At 48.5% G+C, this 17672-nt stretch overlaps 1 protein-coding gene, 1 non-coding gene and 1 pseudogene across 3 annotated transcripts in view; all 3 read left to right on the plus strand.

Moving 5' to 3' along the window:
- The first annotated feature begins 1113 nt into the window (after window positions 1-1113).
- Window positions 1114-17672, plus strand: part of TTF2 (transcription termination factor 2) — a 49040-nt gene continuing 32481 nt past the window's right edge. For both annotated transcript variants that reach the window (XM_075559965.1, XM_075559974.1), the window contains exons 1-8: window positions 1114-1195; window positions 1275-1377; window positions 3887-3973; window positions 11603-11669; window positions 13207-14220; window positions 15296-15410; window positions 15737-15907; window positions 17244-17392. In XM_075559965.1, the coding sequence (XP_075416080.1) occupies window positions 1168-1195; window positions 1275-1377; window positions 3887-3973; window positions 11603-11669; window positions 13207-14220; window positions 15296-15410; window positions 15737-15907; window positions 17244-17392 (1734 nt within the window). In that variant the 5' untranslated portion in view covers window positions 1114-1167. The remainder of the gene's footprint in view (window positions 1196-1274; window positions 1378-3886; window positions 3974-11602; window positions 11670-13206; window positions 14221-15295; window positions 15411-15736; window positions 15908-17243; window positions 17393-17672) is intronic.
- On the plus strand, window positions 4044-5700 carry LOC142429211 (serine beta-lactamase-like protein LACTB, mitochondrial pseudogene; annotated as a pseudogene).
- On the plus strand, window positions 5355-5461 carry LOC142438223 (U6 spliceosomal RNA). The gene has a single exon (XR_012782646.1). It is a non-coding gene; the product is annotated as a U6 spliceosomal RNA (small nuclear RNA).

Raw genomic sequence — 17672 nt, forward strand, 5'->3', positions numbered from 1 at the left:
AGGAGCGGTGCGGTCCAAGTGGCACTGAGCCTCGAACGGAGACCTGTGCACTTGCCGCAGACCTGCCACTCAGTACCGGTGACCTCGGGCAAGCCACTCAGACTTCCGAGTCTGAGGGTCTCCCACACAACGCTATTCATTTCACTGGTTGGGTCAAGTGAGGCGTGTCAGGAGAGAAAGACCCTTGGACTGACAGGGCGGCTGCAACAACAGGCTCCAACTGCGGAAGGTGCAGGCTCGGGCAGGGTGCGGTTCTGCAGTACATAGGGCACTTTGAGCTGGATCCCACAGCACCGAAGAACAAGAAAGGGCTAGGCAGAGGTCCTGAGAGGCGGGAACAGCGAAGTGCTCCCCTTATCCACGTGGCGCAGCTCGAGCCCATTCAGAGACCTGGCAACCTGCTCCCCGAAGGTCACAGCCCTTAACTGCCCAGCAAACGACTTCACAAACAAGGGTGGTCATGAGTGAGAATCCACTGGGACGCGACTAACGACCAGGCGCTCGGTAGACTTAGAGGCCGGCTGTGGGGTCCTGCTCGATGACTGGCTTTTCTGTACACCGCCCCGGCTTTAAAGACGTCCCCACCTCTAGCCACACGAGAACCGCAAATTTAGTTACTCCTGCAGGTCAGTGGCTGCCTCTCGAGCCGGCCGCCCCGCTTCCCCCGGGGATGGAGCAACAAGCCTGAGGGGAGCCCCTGAGCGCCTGGCCCGGGCTCCGAGATGGCTACGCCGCCAGAGACACTGCCTCCTGGAGAAAGGACCCGACTCCCATCGGCTTGAACGTGTGCTCTGGCCAGGGCCGCCCTGGGTCTTAAATGTATGCAGCCGACCTTGGCCTCAGTCACGCATGGATTTGCAAACTAACGCTCCTCTCTCGCAGGCCGCTCCGCCAGCCAGTTATTTTGCAGCCACGCCCCACCCGGCAAAAGCTAGGTCCTCGCCACGCCCCCTGCCGCATTTTGATTGCGACGCGCGCGAAGCCCGAGGGCCGCTTTGATTGGTTGTCGGTAAGGGACGCTGCCCAGCTGATTGGCTGATAGCGGCTAAGGCGGGGACTAAGGCCACGAGAGGTGAATTGTGGGGGCAAAGGCTTGCTGATTGGTTCCCGAGGGAGGACGGCGTAAAAGGCGGAAGTCGAGGGCGGGACTTCGTGGAAAAGCGAGTGATGGAAGTAGTGAAGTGTCCCGAGCACGGTAAAGGGTCGCCCCCCTGGGTTCCCCTGGGCCTGCCGACCCAGCGGCAGTGTAATCGGTGTTGACCCTCTCTCCTCAGGCACCTTGTGCTTTCTGAAGACTGGCGTCCGCGACGGACCAAATAAAGGGAAGAGTTTCTACGTGTGCACGGCGAAGGCGTGCGGCTTCGTGCAGGCCACCAGGTGGGTCTGGAGCTGGGCACGCTGTCCTCACGCCACTGAGGGCTCCCCGGAGGAGCTCCGGCACCTCTGTGCCCAGCCCGCAGGCACTACGAGTGGCGGGGCTCCAGGTGCGTGGAGCCAGGGTCTTCACGGGGCTGTGCGCGTGGTCATGACAGCTGGACTGCGCGGGCGTTCGACTGCTGGTCACGTCACTTCTTGGGCCATCAATGGAAGCTCTTGGGACACCTGGGTCCCTCCATTTCTTCTCAGCACACCTGTCAGCTTTTTCACTGATTTTCATTTTTAGAAGGCTGAGGTGTTTGAGGTTAAAACACCAGTGGTGTTTGATGATCAGCCGCTTCCCGCTTCTTTTTAAAATTACTGTGAATCTAAATGATGAGATTGATGATTCAAAGAAGCATGTTACTTTTAGGGATTAGAACGGAAAGACACATCGGGGAGTTATATTTACCAATTGAAAGTCACGTTCAGAAAGCTTACATGTCTCCAAAGTAATAAAGCTAATACTAGTATTACTAAGTGGTTCCCCCACCACTACCACCTCCACCTTGCCCCAGAACAGTGATAGGTATTACACTATACGGCCCATGTGAATTTAAAAATCACGACATTAAACACTTTTCCTGCTGGCTGTTCACCTAAGCTTCATTCAGAAAAGGTGTTTTTCTTCTTCATATGTAAGGCAGAATATGGATAGCTATACTAGAAAATAAAGTGCTTTCAATATGTACATGTATCGATTACTTAAGTTTCTTCTAGACTTAGATGATGTGTGCCCTTTTTATGCTTCGAAACTAAAAGACTTGGTATCCTTTTTCAGATTTAAGCTATCGATTTTAGAGAAAATATTTTGTTAGCTCTCCAATGTGTTGTTTTTCTTATTTGAAAAATAAAAAAACTCTGGGGATCCATAATCATGAAACACAAAATGATTTTAGGTAAAAATCTTTTGCAGGAACCAAGCACAAACCTCTAGCTCTGGGTCAACATGTCATATCAAGTCTTACTATTTATTTCCGACTTCTAAATACACTGAGCTTCATGTACACAGAACCCAGCTCAAGTTTCCTAAGACACAAAAGTTTGTGGCATAAGACTCAGTTGTACATTAAAATAAACATTCCTTTATGGAGTGCTAATTACAGAAATGTATTTCTATTCAAACAGAATAGCAATACTTGTCTCAAGTATTATTTGATAAATATGACCTATTTGGAATATAGGTGGTAACAAAATTATAATTATAAGCAAAATAAAAACCCCAGCTCATATGAGAGTACCTGTGTTAGATTGGGTAGACTAGAGAAACAAACTTAGGGGGACTCGTGTATAAGAGAGAGTTTTATATCAAAGAGCAATTGTACATTAAGAAAACAGCCCAGTCCAGATCAAGTCCATAAGTCTGATACCATATGTCTAATACCAGTCTATAATTTTCTCTTTAGACTCACACACACATTCTTTAATGCCAAATGCAGGAAGATTGCAGACCAGTGGGTGAAAAGTCTTATGGGCCCAGGGGCAGTGGAAGCATCTCAGTACTGGCGTGGGTCTCCATCAGTGGGTAGCTCCATGTGGCTTGTCAATAGGAATGTCAGGGAGACAAGCAGAGAGAGAGTGTGTCTGACCTCCATTGAGCTATTTTTCCTTAGGGCCTCCAAATGAGGTCATCAAGCTGCAACCTGATTGACAGGCCAAACTCCACCCCTTCACTCTTAATAGTCTCTAGTTGGCACCAGATTATGTAACTACCACAGTACTTAAGACTTCACCCAAACGTATTTATTCTCAAATATATTTACTATAGATATTCTCCAATATCTTTAAATTTAATAATAAGATGGAAATGAGATGTTTAGAAACTTCTTTATGTGAGGCCTGGAGCACATTATTACAGTGTATTGTTAGGGGCCTTTGAACATCAGTAAGTGATAGTTAATAGGCTATTATTATAGGAAAAAGGATGATGGGAGAGATGGGGGATTTATACTGGTCTTCACAGTGGGTCTTCGATGTTTCTAATCATCTTGGCAGCATCACAGTGTAGTGGTCCTGCAGCACCGTATGGTTTTAAGCCTTTGAGTTTAAGGAAAAGATATATTTGTTTTCATGCTCTGTTTAGTGGTGGGGGATTTTTTCTGTCAAGGGCTATTTGGATATGTATAATGTCACTCACAGGCCGAGCAGGGCAGACATTTAATGAACTCACCCCTCATGTGATGGCTGGAACTGCTTCTCTTGGGTGAGGTGTGTGATGTCAGCTGGCATTGAACATTCCACGGGCCTTCTATGCCCTGAAGGCCGGAAGTTCCCCATCCTGCTCTATTGAAAGAAGTGGAGGAGGAAGTTTCTCCGAGGAAAGTACACAGACAATAAAAATGTGTGGCGTTTACAAACCCCACGGCCACAGACTGAATTTTAAAGCCCATAGTTTGCTTTTTGATTCTAGATTGTTGCTCTCTATTCCTTGCCTCCTCATATGAAGACCTTTTTCTGCCTCTTCCACTAGCATTCCTGTTTCTTATTGCTTGTTGCATGAAGACTTTGTGGTGGAACTGCAGGGTTTGCTTCTCCCACCGGGCAAGAAAGAATACAGGTGAGTGTCCCCTAAAAAGGATTTGATTTTAGTTTCTGAAGGAGTTTCAGCCAGATATGTTTTTGTAGAAATGACTGTGAAATTCTGGGGAGCAGGGGAGGGGTTAGGTTCTTCTGGGCTTTGACTCCCTGACTAGTTTCTGAGCAGCTGGTTAGCCTAATGGAAAGCTGACCTCTGGTTAGCTTCAGGCTTCATAGCACCATTGTTGCCCCTCTCCAACTCTCACCCAGCCAGTGCTGTCAAACCACTAACAGTTGCTAACTTGCCCTGTCAACTTTCTTATTCCAACAGTAGAGGGGAGGGAATGTGCAGAAATGTGTAACATACGTTAAATACTCAGTAAATGCTGGTTTCCTTTCCTTTTATGGCAACTCAGGAGGAACACGGATACAGGATGTCTAGATAGAGTGTCAAAAGAATAAGTAGGTGCTGCCCAGGTGTAAGAAAGGGGATCGCTCTCACTGGATTAGGGTACAGAGGTATGAAGGAGCATGGCATCTTCAAGGAGTTGCCACTGTTTCAATTGGTAATGAGGAGCCTTGCTGGTGCTGTGGGTTAGGTATTGGGCCGACCACAGGAACAGGAGGTCCAAACCATAAAAGGCTGTCTGCGGGGAGGGAGGGGAAAAATGAGGAGCTGATACCAGGGTCTTAGGTGGAGAACAAATGTTTTGAGATTGATGGGGGCAATGAATGTAAAGATGCGCTTTACACAATGGATGGATGTATGGATTGTGATAAGAGTTGTATGATTTAAAAAAAAAGTCACCCGGGCGTGGCCTCTGCCTCCCCTCCCGCGCGCCACTGTCGGCCCTGCCAGAGCGAGCTCCGAGAACCCATGCCACGTGCCCGCTTCTGTCCACGTGCTGGGGCTGGCACTCGGGTGAAGCTGGCAGGCGGACTGAGGGGTATCACCCCAGGCCGGCCAACCAGAGCAGCCTCCGAGCCCCTGGTCCTTGCAGACCCGGAGCCGTGGTCGCCCAGCGCTTCTTCAGAGCCATTGAGAGCAGCCGCGACCTGCTCCACCGGATCAAGGGTGAGGTGAGCGCACCGGGCGCAGGGGTTGGAGTTTCTGTGGATGGTCAGGCGTAGGGTGTGCTGATGCTGAGAACCGTGTACCGTGATGCCAGAGGCAGTTAGGAGAATTGCCAGCATCAGCAAAAGTCTGACCATGGCCGCTCTTGCCAAACTGTGGGACACCGGAAAACGGAATCTTGATATTCCCGTGCTGTATTATGTTCCTGAATTTCCAGAAGAGGAATTCGTCACTAGGAAAAAGGACGTGAAAAAGGTGAAAGAAGAGAAATACTTATAAAGCCTTGAAGATGACGAAAAACCAATGGGATCCGACCAAGAAAAGCAGCTGAAAGAAAGAGGTGGCAGCGCTCGCTTCGGCAGCACATGTACTAAAATTGGAACGATACAGAGAGGACTAGCATGGCCCCTGCACAAGGATGACACGCAGATTCGTGGATCGTTCCATATTAAAAAAAAAAAAGGACAAAAGTCTCAGGGACCTTGCTGGGGTGAAGACAGAGCAGGCTAATGAAGCCAAAGGCGAGAATTGGAAACCTGGCAAGAATGATTTTGAACAAGGAGAATTATAGTTGAAAGAGAAGTTTGAAAATTCCATTGAATCCTTGAGATGATTTCAAAATCCCTTGTTCTTTAAACCTGATAGTCAGTTTTTGTATTCAGCTTTTGGTTGTACCTTCCTGGCAGCCATAGTAGAAGGAGCTGCAGAAAGCAGCTATTTGTACTGTGTGCAGAAAAATACTCCATGACTCGGATGTGCTGCCCACTGTGCAGGAGGAAAATGAGCTGGTGATTTCCATTAGAGCCAGATTTTATGTTTACAATAAAAAGAGTTGTCAACACACCTTACATGGATAACTCCTAGATGTGAGCTGGTGGTGGATTTCTGTCTACGGTGGGCATCTTCCTGAAGTTTGGGAATGCAATGCTGAATGGTTACCAAGTCGGGCTGTTTAAGAACTCAGTGAAAATCTCCCCGCTGGTATCTCAAACCAGAAACACCAGTCCCTAACACAGAGCTGTCTTGGGATGGAGAGGGTGATGTGCAATGCACGGGTATTACTGAAAGAAGCAGACTTGCAGTTCTTGTAGGGAGCAGGGCCATTATGCTTCCCATACTGGAGGTACGGTGGGGACCAGTGGTGTCCTGCTGGTTCTTCCTGAATTGCTGGATGGAGAAATGACAAATAACAAGGTTCCCCCAAGAGGAATAATTGTTTCTATCACATGTAACATGCAGTCTGTCGGCCTCAATAGCACCACTTTAAAGATTGCTCTGGATTTTGATAGACTGATCTGATTGATAACTTAAGATCACAAGTACAAAATGAGCTGATCCGGGTTATTTTTTTAACATTGAAGTTTCTAAAAACATGAATATTTTAAGAATACATTTTTAATAGAGTATAACTGAATGATTTATGTACCTCTAATATTTAATTTTATACATGTCTTTTATTGTAGGATTAGTTCTTTATACTCAGGGAAGTAACTATATTGTTTTTACCTTTTGAAAAAGAGTTAACACTTAAAATAAACTATCTGATTTTTTTAAAAGATGAGTTACCCTGATGGGCGGTAAAGAATGGAAATTTAAACAGAACCAGATACGATTCATGGAGGGCAGCGTCCTTCCCAGATAGTGACGGCACTTAGCAACATCTCTGCTCCAGAGAATGACTCCTGTCCTGCCCATTGGCTTTCAGAAAGGACTAGGTTTAAAGCTTACCATAGCCATCCATGAGACAGGCACAGACACGCATGAAGGCCAAGCAAGGTGCCCGACTTTGGAGACTGTCCCGTTTTTGGGGATACTGTCCTGTGGAGTTGCCTCTGTGTGCGGTTCTGTGACTCTAACACCAGGTGGCACTAGGCACCAGCGTTTGGCTGGTGCTTCAGCCCTAAGTTGGGGAATAAAGAGCTAGGACAGTCACTGAATAGGGCCAGGGCAAAGAGATCTCCTCCTGTCATAAATTATTTGGCATGCCCCCAGTATATTCAGCTTCTGCATTTATATTCATTCCAAGTCTCTCAACTTTTCTTTCTTCTCTGAGTTTTTCTTGAGAATATAGGCTCAAAGTAGAAGCAAATACTGATGTTCAGAATATTTTATTTTTCATAATGCTCGAATTCTCGCACATCTAATAGATACCGTGTGTAGTGGGTGATTGGATAAATTGTTGTTCAAATCTGGCCCCAGTATAACAGGCAGGCTGTTAATAAAGAACATTTGAAGATAAGCCAAACTCAGGCAGGAGAACCTCGGGCCCACCACTCAATAAAGCCAGTACCAAATAGCTACTAGAGAGTGTCACACTGGAGACAGATGAGGCTGTCTTCTCCTGGAAAGACATACAAAATTCAAAACTCACTGCCATTGAGGCAATTGTGGCCAACGGTGACCCTATAGGACAAGGGTAGAACTGCCTCTCTGGGTTTCTGAGACTAACTATAGGAATAGAAAGCCCTGTCTTTCTCCAGTGGAGCAGATGGTGGTTTCAAACTGCTTACCTTGGGGTTAGTAGCCCAACGCATCACCACTGCACCCCCTAGAGAACCCTAGAGAGCAGCAGTTCTACTCTGTCCTGTAGAGTCACTGAGTCAGAATAGACTGGGTGGCTGTCGGTTTGGCTTCTCCCCCCTCAGATTATAGGATGTCATGGCACTGCACTGTACAATGGAGAGAATTCTTACATGTTATAGCGTTGTGTATATGCTTATCTATAAACCTCTGGGAATGTGTATGCCGATTCCTTTTTCCCACTTTGCCTTTTGAATTACAATTTTACTTATGGTATTTTTGCCATGTGGAATTTGAAAACGTTTATATGCTCAAAATTATTAAATCCTTTATTTCTCAGCTTCAAGATTTTATGGCTTGCTTAGAAAAGTCTATTTCAATTTAGAATTAGAGAAACATTCATATCTCATTTTTGTTTTCTTTTGTCCTTTTCCTCTTCCCTGGAACATTTGCAGTTTTGTTTTTTACATCATATCTTTGTCCCATCTGTAACGTAAGTTGTAAAAGAGCGTGGTCAGAATCCAGCTGCATGTTTTCCAGTGCTGGAGACCATAAGAAGGGAGCCCATACTCCTGAGGGCCGACACCACCACTGGGATAAGCATTCAATGTACTAATGTTGGGGAACCGTCCAGTCTGCCCGTGTCTGATGCGAGACTCAGTGTGCTCGAGTGCTCGTGGTTTGGTGGCTTATAAGGCCTTTCTCAGACGCAAACCCAAACTCACTGCCACGGAGTTGAGGCTGACTCAGAGCGACCCAGCGGACAATGTTGAACTGCCCCTGTGGCTTCTGAGACCAATTCTTTCTGGAGAGTAGAAAGCCTCCTTTTTCTCCCCCTTAGAGGCTGGTGGTTTCAAACTGTTGGCCTTGAATTTAGCAGCCTGGCGTGTAGCAGCCATGCCCCAGGGCTCCTAGGATGGCTTACAGTGAGTGATTAAACTGACCAGAGTTCCTGAGAAAAATGGAGAAATTGAGGCTTGAAGGGTTCAGTGCAGCAACAATGAAACTCAGAACCTTCCTCTAGTTCTTGAATGCTTCCTCCCCCCAATTATCATGATCCCAATTCTACCTTGCGGACCTGGTTAGACCAGAGGATGCACAGCGGTACAGTTGGGATCTGGAAACACAGGGAATCTAGGACAGATGAACCCCTCAACACCAGCAGTAGGAGTGGCAACACCGGGAGGGAAGCGGGTGTAGAAAGGGGGAACCGATCTTGGGGATCTACGTGTAACCTCCTCTCTGGGGGATGGGCAACGGGAAGGTGGGTGAGGGGAGACACCGGGCAGTGTAAGATAAGATAAAATAATAATTTATAAACTATTAAGGGTTCATGGGGCAGGGGGGAGCAGGGGGAGAGGGCGAGGTGGGGGGAAGGAAAACAAGCTGATTCCAGGAACCCAAGTGGAAGGTGAATTTTGAGAATGACGAGGGTAACGAATGTATAAGGGTGCTTTACTCAAGTGATGTATGTATGGATTATGATAAGAGTTGTATGAGCCCCAATAAAATGATTTATTTTTTAAAAAAAGGCAGGCAGGGCTCTGGGAAGAAAGATGTAAACATGAGTCTGCAATCGGGAGAAACCAAGTGATTGATGAGAGTGAGCCCATGGGGCTGATATTTTTGAGCACCGTACTGTGGGCCATCCAGCCCCGGTGGCGCAGGGGTTACCTGCTTGACTGCTAACCGTAAGGTCAGCAGTCAAATCACCAGCCACACTGCGGGAGAAAGGTGAAGCTTTCTATCCATGAAGCAGGGCAGTTTCCTGTGTCCCCCAGGGGGCGCCATGAGCTGGAATGAACCCCTTGGCAGTGAGTGAGCAGAGTTGCTGAGTGCTCTGTAGAGGTAAGGGGGATGGGCCGTCAGCTTGCTTGCTGCCTTTGAGCATTGGCCTCAAGAAAGATCAGTTGCTAGAAAGGATGTCAAGTTGGTAAAAGTCAGGGAAAATGAGAGAAACGGAGAGAACAGCCTAGACAATGGACGATAGCACTCATGAAGATGGCAGAGGACTCTTGTACATCAGGCTGCCTCATGGCAGCACCAACCCCACAGCACTGGAGCCACAGATGTCAGCATGTGCCAGTGTAATACAACTCAAACAGGCAACACAGGTACCGAGATGGTACCCGTGGTGAGTGATGAGGGGATGTGGAAGAACCCTGCATAGGAGATAAGACCTGAGCAGAACCAGGAAGGACAGAGCAGAAATTCATTCTATAGATTAGACTGCGGGCCAGGGTCAGATCAAGGTACTAACCATGTCAATTCCTTCTGAGACTGAGAGAGAGAATCTATTTCACACCTCTGTCTTCTCCTGGGGAAGATCCTTGTCTTTCCCAGCTTCTGGGAAGCCCTGGCTTCTTGGCATTCCTTGGCATGAATAGGCATCTTTACACAGATGGCTCCTGCTGTGTGTCTGGGTCTGGTCTCGAAGGGCAGCACTCACATTCCATGTGACCCACACTACTCTGGTATACCATTGTGCTAACCGATAACGTTTGCAGAGGCGCTATTTCCAAACCAGGCCATGCTCACAGATGCCAGGGGCTATGTTTGGGGAACACCGTTCAGTCCATACCAGACAAGTGGGATTTCAGTAGTTGGTGAGGATGGAGGCGATGGTAGACAACTAGGGGTAAAGAGGGCTGGAGAAGTAGCACATGTGAAGGCTGGCAGGCCCAGAGTGCCTGGCTTAGCTCAGGGAGTCATCTCAGGAAGGCCTGGCATGTGGGCTGTGCTTGTTTGCATGGGGACCGTCCTGCGCAGGCATGTACGCGGGGTTTCCGAAAGTTCACGCAAGGATGCAATTAAGAGATAATGACATTTTTCACGAACTCTGAAGGCCCCTTGTACATCTGTATTAAGTCTAGTCAGGTTTTTTTTTTAATGAACGATTTCAAATACATACAGAAGTAGACAGGAAAGGAGAATATACCCCTGAGCTTTAATAATTAACAACCCTTGGTCAATCTTGTTTCCGTATATACCCAACTCACTCTCCACTCCCAACTCCTGCCGTGTTATTTTGAAGCAAATTCTAGATAACGTATTTAATGTATAAGTGTTTCAGTATGTCATTCTGAAAGATGAGCATTTTCTGTTTCTAAGCATGCTCACATATCAATTCCACAATACACCTCAAAATTGCCAATTCCTTACTGTCTTCAGAAATACAGCTGTTATACAAACTCCCAGTGGACTCATGAATGTCATAGACATCGTAATTGATTTTATAGTTTTTATACGCTTAAGTCAGGATTCGAATATGGCTCACCAGCGGTGGTTGAGTGATAGGTCTTTTCTGCCTTGTTTCTTCTTGTTGGAAACCAGAGTGTCTGCCCTGCAGCATGCCCGTTGTCGAGACCTTGCTGATTGCACACCCATGCTCTAGTTCTACACATTCCTGATAGTTTTGTGTTTCCTCTAAGTTGGTAATGGGGTCTAGAGTTTTAGCCCCAATCAGGCTCATTTCTGTTATTTTTGACCGGTTTTCTTGGTTTAGTTTCATTGTTTTGCTCCATCGCTTTGTAGACGGTAGGGTGGCCTCCCCTCAGGCACCCACAATGTCTGGTTATCCCTCTTCGTAGTCATTGGAGACCATTGTCTCTATCTCCGTCCAGCTGTGCCCTGAGTAACCAGAAATAAACCTGCACATCCGCTCTGGTTACCGGGCCGGCTCCCCTCTTTCACGTACCAGCCAGCCCCTTGTGGTGGCCCCTTGTGTGTCAGAGGGGAACTGTGCTACGTGTGGTGTCCAGAGGCGGGCTTTTGATAAGTAGATCGCCAGGCCTTTCTTCTGAGGTTCTTCTGGACTTGAACAGCTGGCCTCCGGTGGACAGCGAGCATGCTAATTGCTCACCCACCCATGGTCTTCCCTTTCCTTCCTAGCCCTTTCTGAAGGTCTCGTGCAGCACAGAACTGCTTCAGGTACACATAGGACTGCTTGGTTGCAGGTGACCTTTCAGTGCCAGTGTCAAATGTTTGCTAGATGTTTTTTTAGACTAACTATATTTTGCCTCATGTTTCAGTGGATTTCCACAGCCTCACTACTTGTGTTTTGTGCTCCGTTAGGTTGTTCTTCAGATGCGTTGAAAGTAAGGTAGAGGGGAAGCACTGGTGTGGAAGTGTCCCGTGGCAGGTATGAATCATTCCTCTGTTTTCAAGCCTGCTCTGCTAAGCGTCTTTAATATCCAGCAGAACCCGAAATGAATGACCTTGGGGTCCCAGTATAAAATGGTGGGCGGGGCATCAAATGGCCTTTGAAAGACAGCTCTTTTCTTTAAGCGAGGTAGGCCCTCACTGAGACTTTTACTCTCAGATACTACTTGGTGACATTCAAGATGTAACACGTGCCCCTTCTCTCCCTTACATTCCCAAGTATTGTTCAAGGTCTTGAGTGTAGCCAGTACTCTATTGAGGAAAATTTTGACCAACCTCAGCATTTTTTTTATAGATGGACAGATACCTTACTTGATATCGACATGGTTTGAGTGTAAACCTTAAGCTTCTAGAACAGCGGTTCTCAACCTGTGGGTTGTGACCCCTTTGGGGGATTGAACAACCTTTCACAGGGTCGCCTGATTCATAACAGTAGCAAAATGACAGTGATGAGGTAGCAATGAAAATAAGTCTATGGTTGGGGGCGGCATAAGGAAGGTTGAGAAGCGCTGCTCTAGAATGTTGCAGCTAGAAGAGGCCCGCTAGGTGCGTCCAGCACAAGGATCTCATCTGGGAGGTTAGGACTTGCCTTAGGCTTACAGAGGCGGCCTGCCTTCTTGTGGCTGAGGTTCCAGATTCCCGCGGTGAGACCTTCCTAAAGCCAAAGTCAAAGCCAGCCTAGTAGGATGCTGTCCAAGTTCCTCGGGAAAGAATAATGTTCCTGAAAAGTGTGCTTTGTGACCGTCGTAGTTACAAAAGTAATGCTGCTCAAGCTAAGGGGCTGGGGCAGTTTGTAGATTGAAGGCCTTGGTCCTCAACTCATGTGATTTCACCCTCCAGAGGACATTTAGCAATGTCCAGAGCTGCAAGGTCAGCAGTTTGAAACCACCAGCCACTCTGCAGTAGAATGATGAGGCTTTCTAGTCACATAAAGATTTACAGTCTCAGAAACCTGCAGGGCCAGTTCTACCTGGTTCTATAGGGTGGCCATGACTGATTGCACTAGAAGGCAGTGTGTTTAAAAGATGTTTTGGGTTGTCACAAGCTGAAGAGGAGGCAAGGCCACAGGTATCCAGCTTGGAGAGCCAGGAGTGCTGCCAAACATCCTATTATGTGCAGGACAGCCCCCCAATAAAAAATGATGTGACCCAAAATTAGAGTGATGAGGGAGAGACCCCCTGGATTAGCTGGAGAAGTGGACGTATGGCCAACATTTTAATGATAACTCTATAACCTTTTCACTTGAATGATTCTTTTGGTCGCTTGTTCACTGCTTTTCTGAAAGCCCAAAGAAGCTATAATCATTGACAGAGAAGGGACCAAACAAAAGCACTGCTCAGAAAATATTAACTTGACATTTGCTACATGGTCCTTTCTAGAGGCAGATTGCTGCCCCTGGACTGTTTATAAACAAGGGGTGGTTTGCTGTGTTTCCACATCCTCTGGAAAAGGCTTTCGAGATGTAAGCATTGCATCAGTGTTTTATATTAAGATTCATCGTCTCCTTTACCCTCTAGGATCCTCGTTCCCAAGAACATTCTGTCACCAGCAAGGGTCAGGATGCCTCCGAACTATTTCATACTCTTCCCGACCAGCAGAGAAACCCATTCAGGGTTCTTGACAGGAATCAAGAACCGTCTCTCTGGAAGCAGCTCATCAAAGATGAAGATGAGGAGGAGGGGACTGGGGGTGGAAAGCAAAGAGAAAAGGAAGATCAGAAGCTGGCTCAAAAGCTGGAACAGAGGCCTGAATCTAAAGGCTCGATGGAGAGCGCTCTGTCAGCCGGCACGGGGCTGAAGAAAGACCCGTCTGCAGTTCCAGAGAAGCAGCACGAGGACAGCGCAAAGTTCCCGTGTGAAGCCAAGGAGTCCGAAGATCCACACCAAAGAGAACCTGCTGATGGTAGACCCCCCCGGTGCTTGGGGAATGGCCCACGCAAACCAGCGGCGTCTTCTCAGGAGCAATCAAGTGGGCCGAGTGGCGATGCCCCAACAGAACCAGCAGCCTGGAGAGAAAAGGAAGCCAGACTTTTGCCTGTAAATGGCCACAGTCAGAATCCAATCCACAAGCCCCAGAAAGGGGGGCACCTCATCAAGGAGCAGCCCACGCCTCGAGAGGCTACAGAGACAAAGGCAAAGGATGACTCAAAAACGCAGACGGTCCCCAGGAGGCCCCCCGACGGGAGGTCCTGGGCCCCGCGGGAACCCACTGCAGTGCCTGCTGCACCAGGACCAGCTGCCCGCTCTGTGCCCGCAGCAGCAGCAGCAGCAGGCCTCTCCCTGAGGGAGGGCTGGAAAGCCGACACAAGCAGCGATGACAGTCAGGGGGAAGATGTTATCTTTGTTTCCTCTAGGCCAGGGAAGCCCCTGCGTGACTTGACTTTGGATTCACAGAAGAAGGACAGTCTCAAGCTACCTCATCAAACTGAGCAAAGAAAAATCTCTCCCAACTCAGGTGTTTTAAACAAGGCGGAGTCATCAGACCCAGCGGCCCAGCGGGTGTATCTCACAACGCAGCTGAGACAAAAGCAGGTACGTGCCGTGCTGGCTGGCGTTCTGTGCTAAGGCCAGACCATGCCTGGTTGCTGCAGATAGGGGGACCCCCAGAAGGGGCCATATATTCATGTGGAAAGGGTCTTGTCCGCGGAGATGTTCATAAAACCTTTTCCTCCATTACTTGTGTTTCGTTTCAGATTTGGGAAATCAGCTAGGCTTTTTTAAAAAAGCTTTTTTTCACATATGTGGTGAAAAGACTAATTTTAGCGTTTTAGGATCCAGGTATCCATTGCTTAGTGTCCACAATATGCTTAGTGTGTGATTTGGACATTGTGTGAATACATTAAAACCCTGTTGGAGTCACTTCTAGCTGTCCGTGTTGTTGCTACAGCTGCTGGCAGAGGCCAGAGGAGGGGCTTCTGGGAGCTGGCAGCAGCCGCAGTGGCTCCTGAGAGTGATGGAGCAAGAGGTGGCTAGCTGGGAAGGAGCAGAGCGCACCCAGTCCTGCTTGAGACTGCCGGCCTGCTGGACAAAGCCTGAGAGCTCATGGCCAGAGCATGTCCTCGGCCTCACCCACCGTGTCCCACCCATGGGCCAGCGCTGCGGAGTCTGGGTGTAGGGTCTTTACAACTTCTCAAACCTCAAAGCCCAAATTGGTTGCCATAGAGCTAATTCTGACTATAGCAACCGTATGTGACAGAGTAGATGTGCCTCTTCGGGCTCCAAGACTTTAGAAACCCTTCAGGAGCAGATAGCTGCCCCCTCTCTCACAGAGTGGCTGGTGGTTTCGAACCACTGGCCTTGCGGGTAGCAGCTTAGTGTGTAGCCCACTGTACCATGAGGGCTCCCTTATATCACTATGGGAAAATAAAAGAAGGGAGTGGTGGTGGGTTAAAAAACAGTAAAAAGGAAACCCCCACAGATGTACGATACTTCAAAAAGTTTGTGGAAATAATAGACTTTTTCAATGAACTTTTGAAGCCCCTCCTTGTGTATGTAGACAGCTGTTATCCAAGTGGATATCAAAGACACACACCCGTATGTTAATCGGCAGTGATCCCTCTAATGGCCTTAGGGGAGAAAAGTCCGTTTCATGAGGTCTGTTTTCCAGAGCACGGTGGCTTCAGTGAACCTCCAGGCTCTTCCAGACAAGGGGCAGAAGCTGTTCGAGCAAATCCGGGCGTTGGAGGAGGCACTCGGCACGCTCTCCCTCTCCCCAGATCCAGGTAACGGGGTCCAAGCGAACTGTCAGAGAGGTCTCTGGGAGCCCTTTTGCTAGAAGAGAAGAGATTCCCTCACCTTCCCATTGTATTTTCCTTCGGACTTCTAAAAAAACAAAACCTTAAAGGAAACAAAGGGGCTTCCTCCTCCCCTGGGCCTCCGCTCCCTGTCCCACGGTGTAGTCCACTGTTAGCATCTCCTATCTCTAGGAGAGCTTCTCTGGCTTGTTGGAGCTTCGATGACCCTGCCATCCCAGTGGCCTCACCTCCACCCAGAATGGTCCCTTCACTGACTTTCCTCAACTCTGACTTCTTCTTTTGTTTTCGGGCAGGGACTAATGAGAAGAGTAACACTCAAGTCCCCCAACAAAGACAGAGTAGCTGCATCCAAACAACCACGGGCCCTGGCCACTTAGTGCCTCCCGAGCCCTTGAAGAGTCAGGCTCCCCGGCCTTCCGCATCTCTAGAGCTAAAGGCTGGAGGATCCAGTCAGTCCTGTGGAGGTAAGACTAGAGGTCCTGGGCCTGGTGTGAACAGTTACACCTACGAACCCCTCAAAACTCACGGCCATCGAGTCCGTTCTGACTGAGCACGACACAGTAGGACAGGGTGGAGCGGACCCTGCGAGGCTCTGAAACCGTGACCCATAACAATGGGAATAGAAAGCCTGCTTTCCTCTCAAGGAGCGGCGAGTGGTTTCCAACGACCGACCCTGTGGATAGCAGCCCGTTGCATACCACTGTGCCACCAGGGCCCCTGTGACACCGGCAGGCACCTGATCCATGGCTTTATGTCATTGTGGGAGAAGCTCATCTTGAGTGTCAGTGTCCGAGGAATGAAATGCTGGTGTCCTCTCGAGTTTCGAACTGTGTAGTTTGTCTCTCAGCGAGGCCAGAGACTGTGCACCTGTTCACCACTGTCCTGACCAGCTAGCCTAGTGCCTACAGTGTTCTAGTCAGTGTTTGAATGAACACTTACCTCACATTATTAGGCGAGCTTAAGAGAACAGGACATGATGTTATTCCTTCTTGAGTGTGTGCACGCACGCGTGCACTGAGAGCACAGGGTTGACGTGAGTGAAGACCAGTGGGCGGTAAGCCCAGAGAGAGCAGCAACACCTATTCAGCCAACGGTTTCCCTCCGGGCCCTTCCAGAAGAGCGTCGCATTCAGAAGTCACTGCAGGATGACATCCCCAGTGAAGTCTCAAGTTGAAAGATGATCGTTTGGTTTGCTGATCAGAAGACAGGTGCTCAAGTTGACAGGCAGGGACCATAAACGCTAAAGCCAGTTTTTCTCCCAACTGTTAAGTGCTAGAGCTATAGAAAGGGAACAAGGGAGAAGAAAGATAAAAGGAAAGTAAGAAAGAGTTGAACAGCTGCATGTAACAAGGAGTAAGAAGTGGACACAGTGCCAGTGGAAGCCAGGGCCACTCTGCCCGGGAAAGGAGAGAACAGACTTGCTAAAGCAGCATCGCAGCGTGGACTGCTCAGACGCCTTTGGAGAACACTGTGCTGTGACAGCATCGCTCAGTAACACAGTGATGGCCGAGCCACCGACCATTTCTGGTCAGTGCACGGTTCTTCACATGGCACATAATCACCTGCTTTGCACCTCTAACCAGGACTTGGCGGTTTAGTGATTTGTGCATTGGGCTGCTAACTGCAAGGTCAGCCTTCAAAGCCACCAGCCTCTCAGAGGGAGGCAGCTGAGGCTTTCTACTCCTCGGAACCCACAGGGGCAGTTCCACCCTGCCCCGGAGGGTTGCTGTGAGTCAGAACCGACTCGATGGCAGTGAGTGGTGGTGGAGGTTAGCCAGGACCTAATATTTGTTGTTTTAGGGACCATCCATGTGAACTCGAGCCACGCAAGCCAGGATCACCTTCACTCAGTGTGGAAAATCACAAGTGAAGCCATTGATGAGCTGCATCGATCATTTGGGTCGTGTCCTGGTGAGACGGCGGTGGCAGAAGATCCTCCTGGGTTGAAGGTGAGCCAGGGACACCTCCCTGGGCTGTTGGCCCTGGAGCAGCAGGGCAGCACCCAGCCAGACAATCAGCTCAAGACTGACAGCCGAGTGCCATTCTGTGTAAAGGACTCCTTTAGGGAGTCTCAGTAGGTGCCACAAGGACCCAAAAGAATTGCCGATCTTATGGGACTAGTTGAGGCAAAGTGCACCTACAGTAAACCTGAAACAATCAAAAAATGTCTTAAAGATAGGAAAGGTAAAAATGTGTGTCTTAATGACCCATAGATTGCGTACAAGGTGC

Source organism: Tenrec ecaudatus, chromosome 1, assembly GCF_050624435.1.
Source record: "Tenrec ecaudatus isolate mTenEca1 chromosome 1, mTenEca1.hap1, whole genome shotgun sequence".
Classification (NCBI taxonomy): domain Eukaryota; kingdom Metazoa; phylum Chordata; class Mammalia; order Afrosoricida; family Tenrecidae; genus Tenrec; species Tenrec ecaudatus.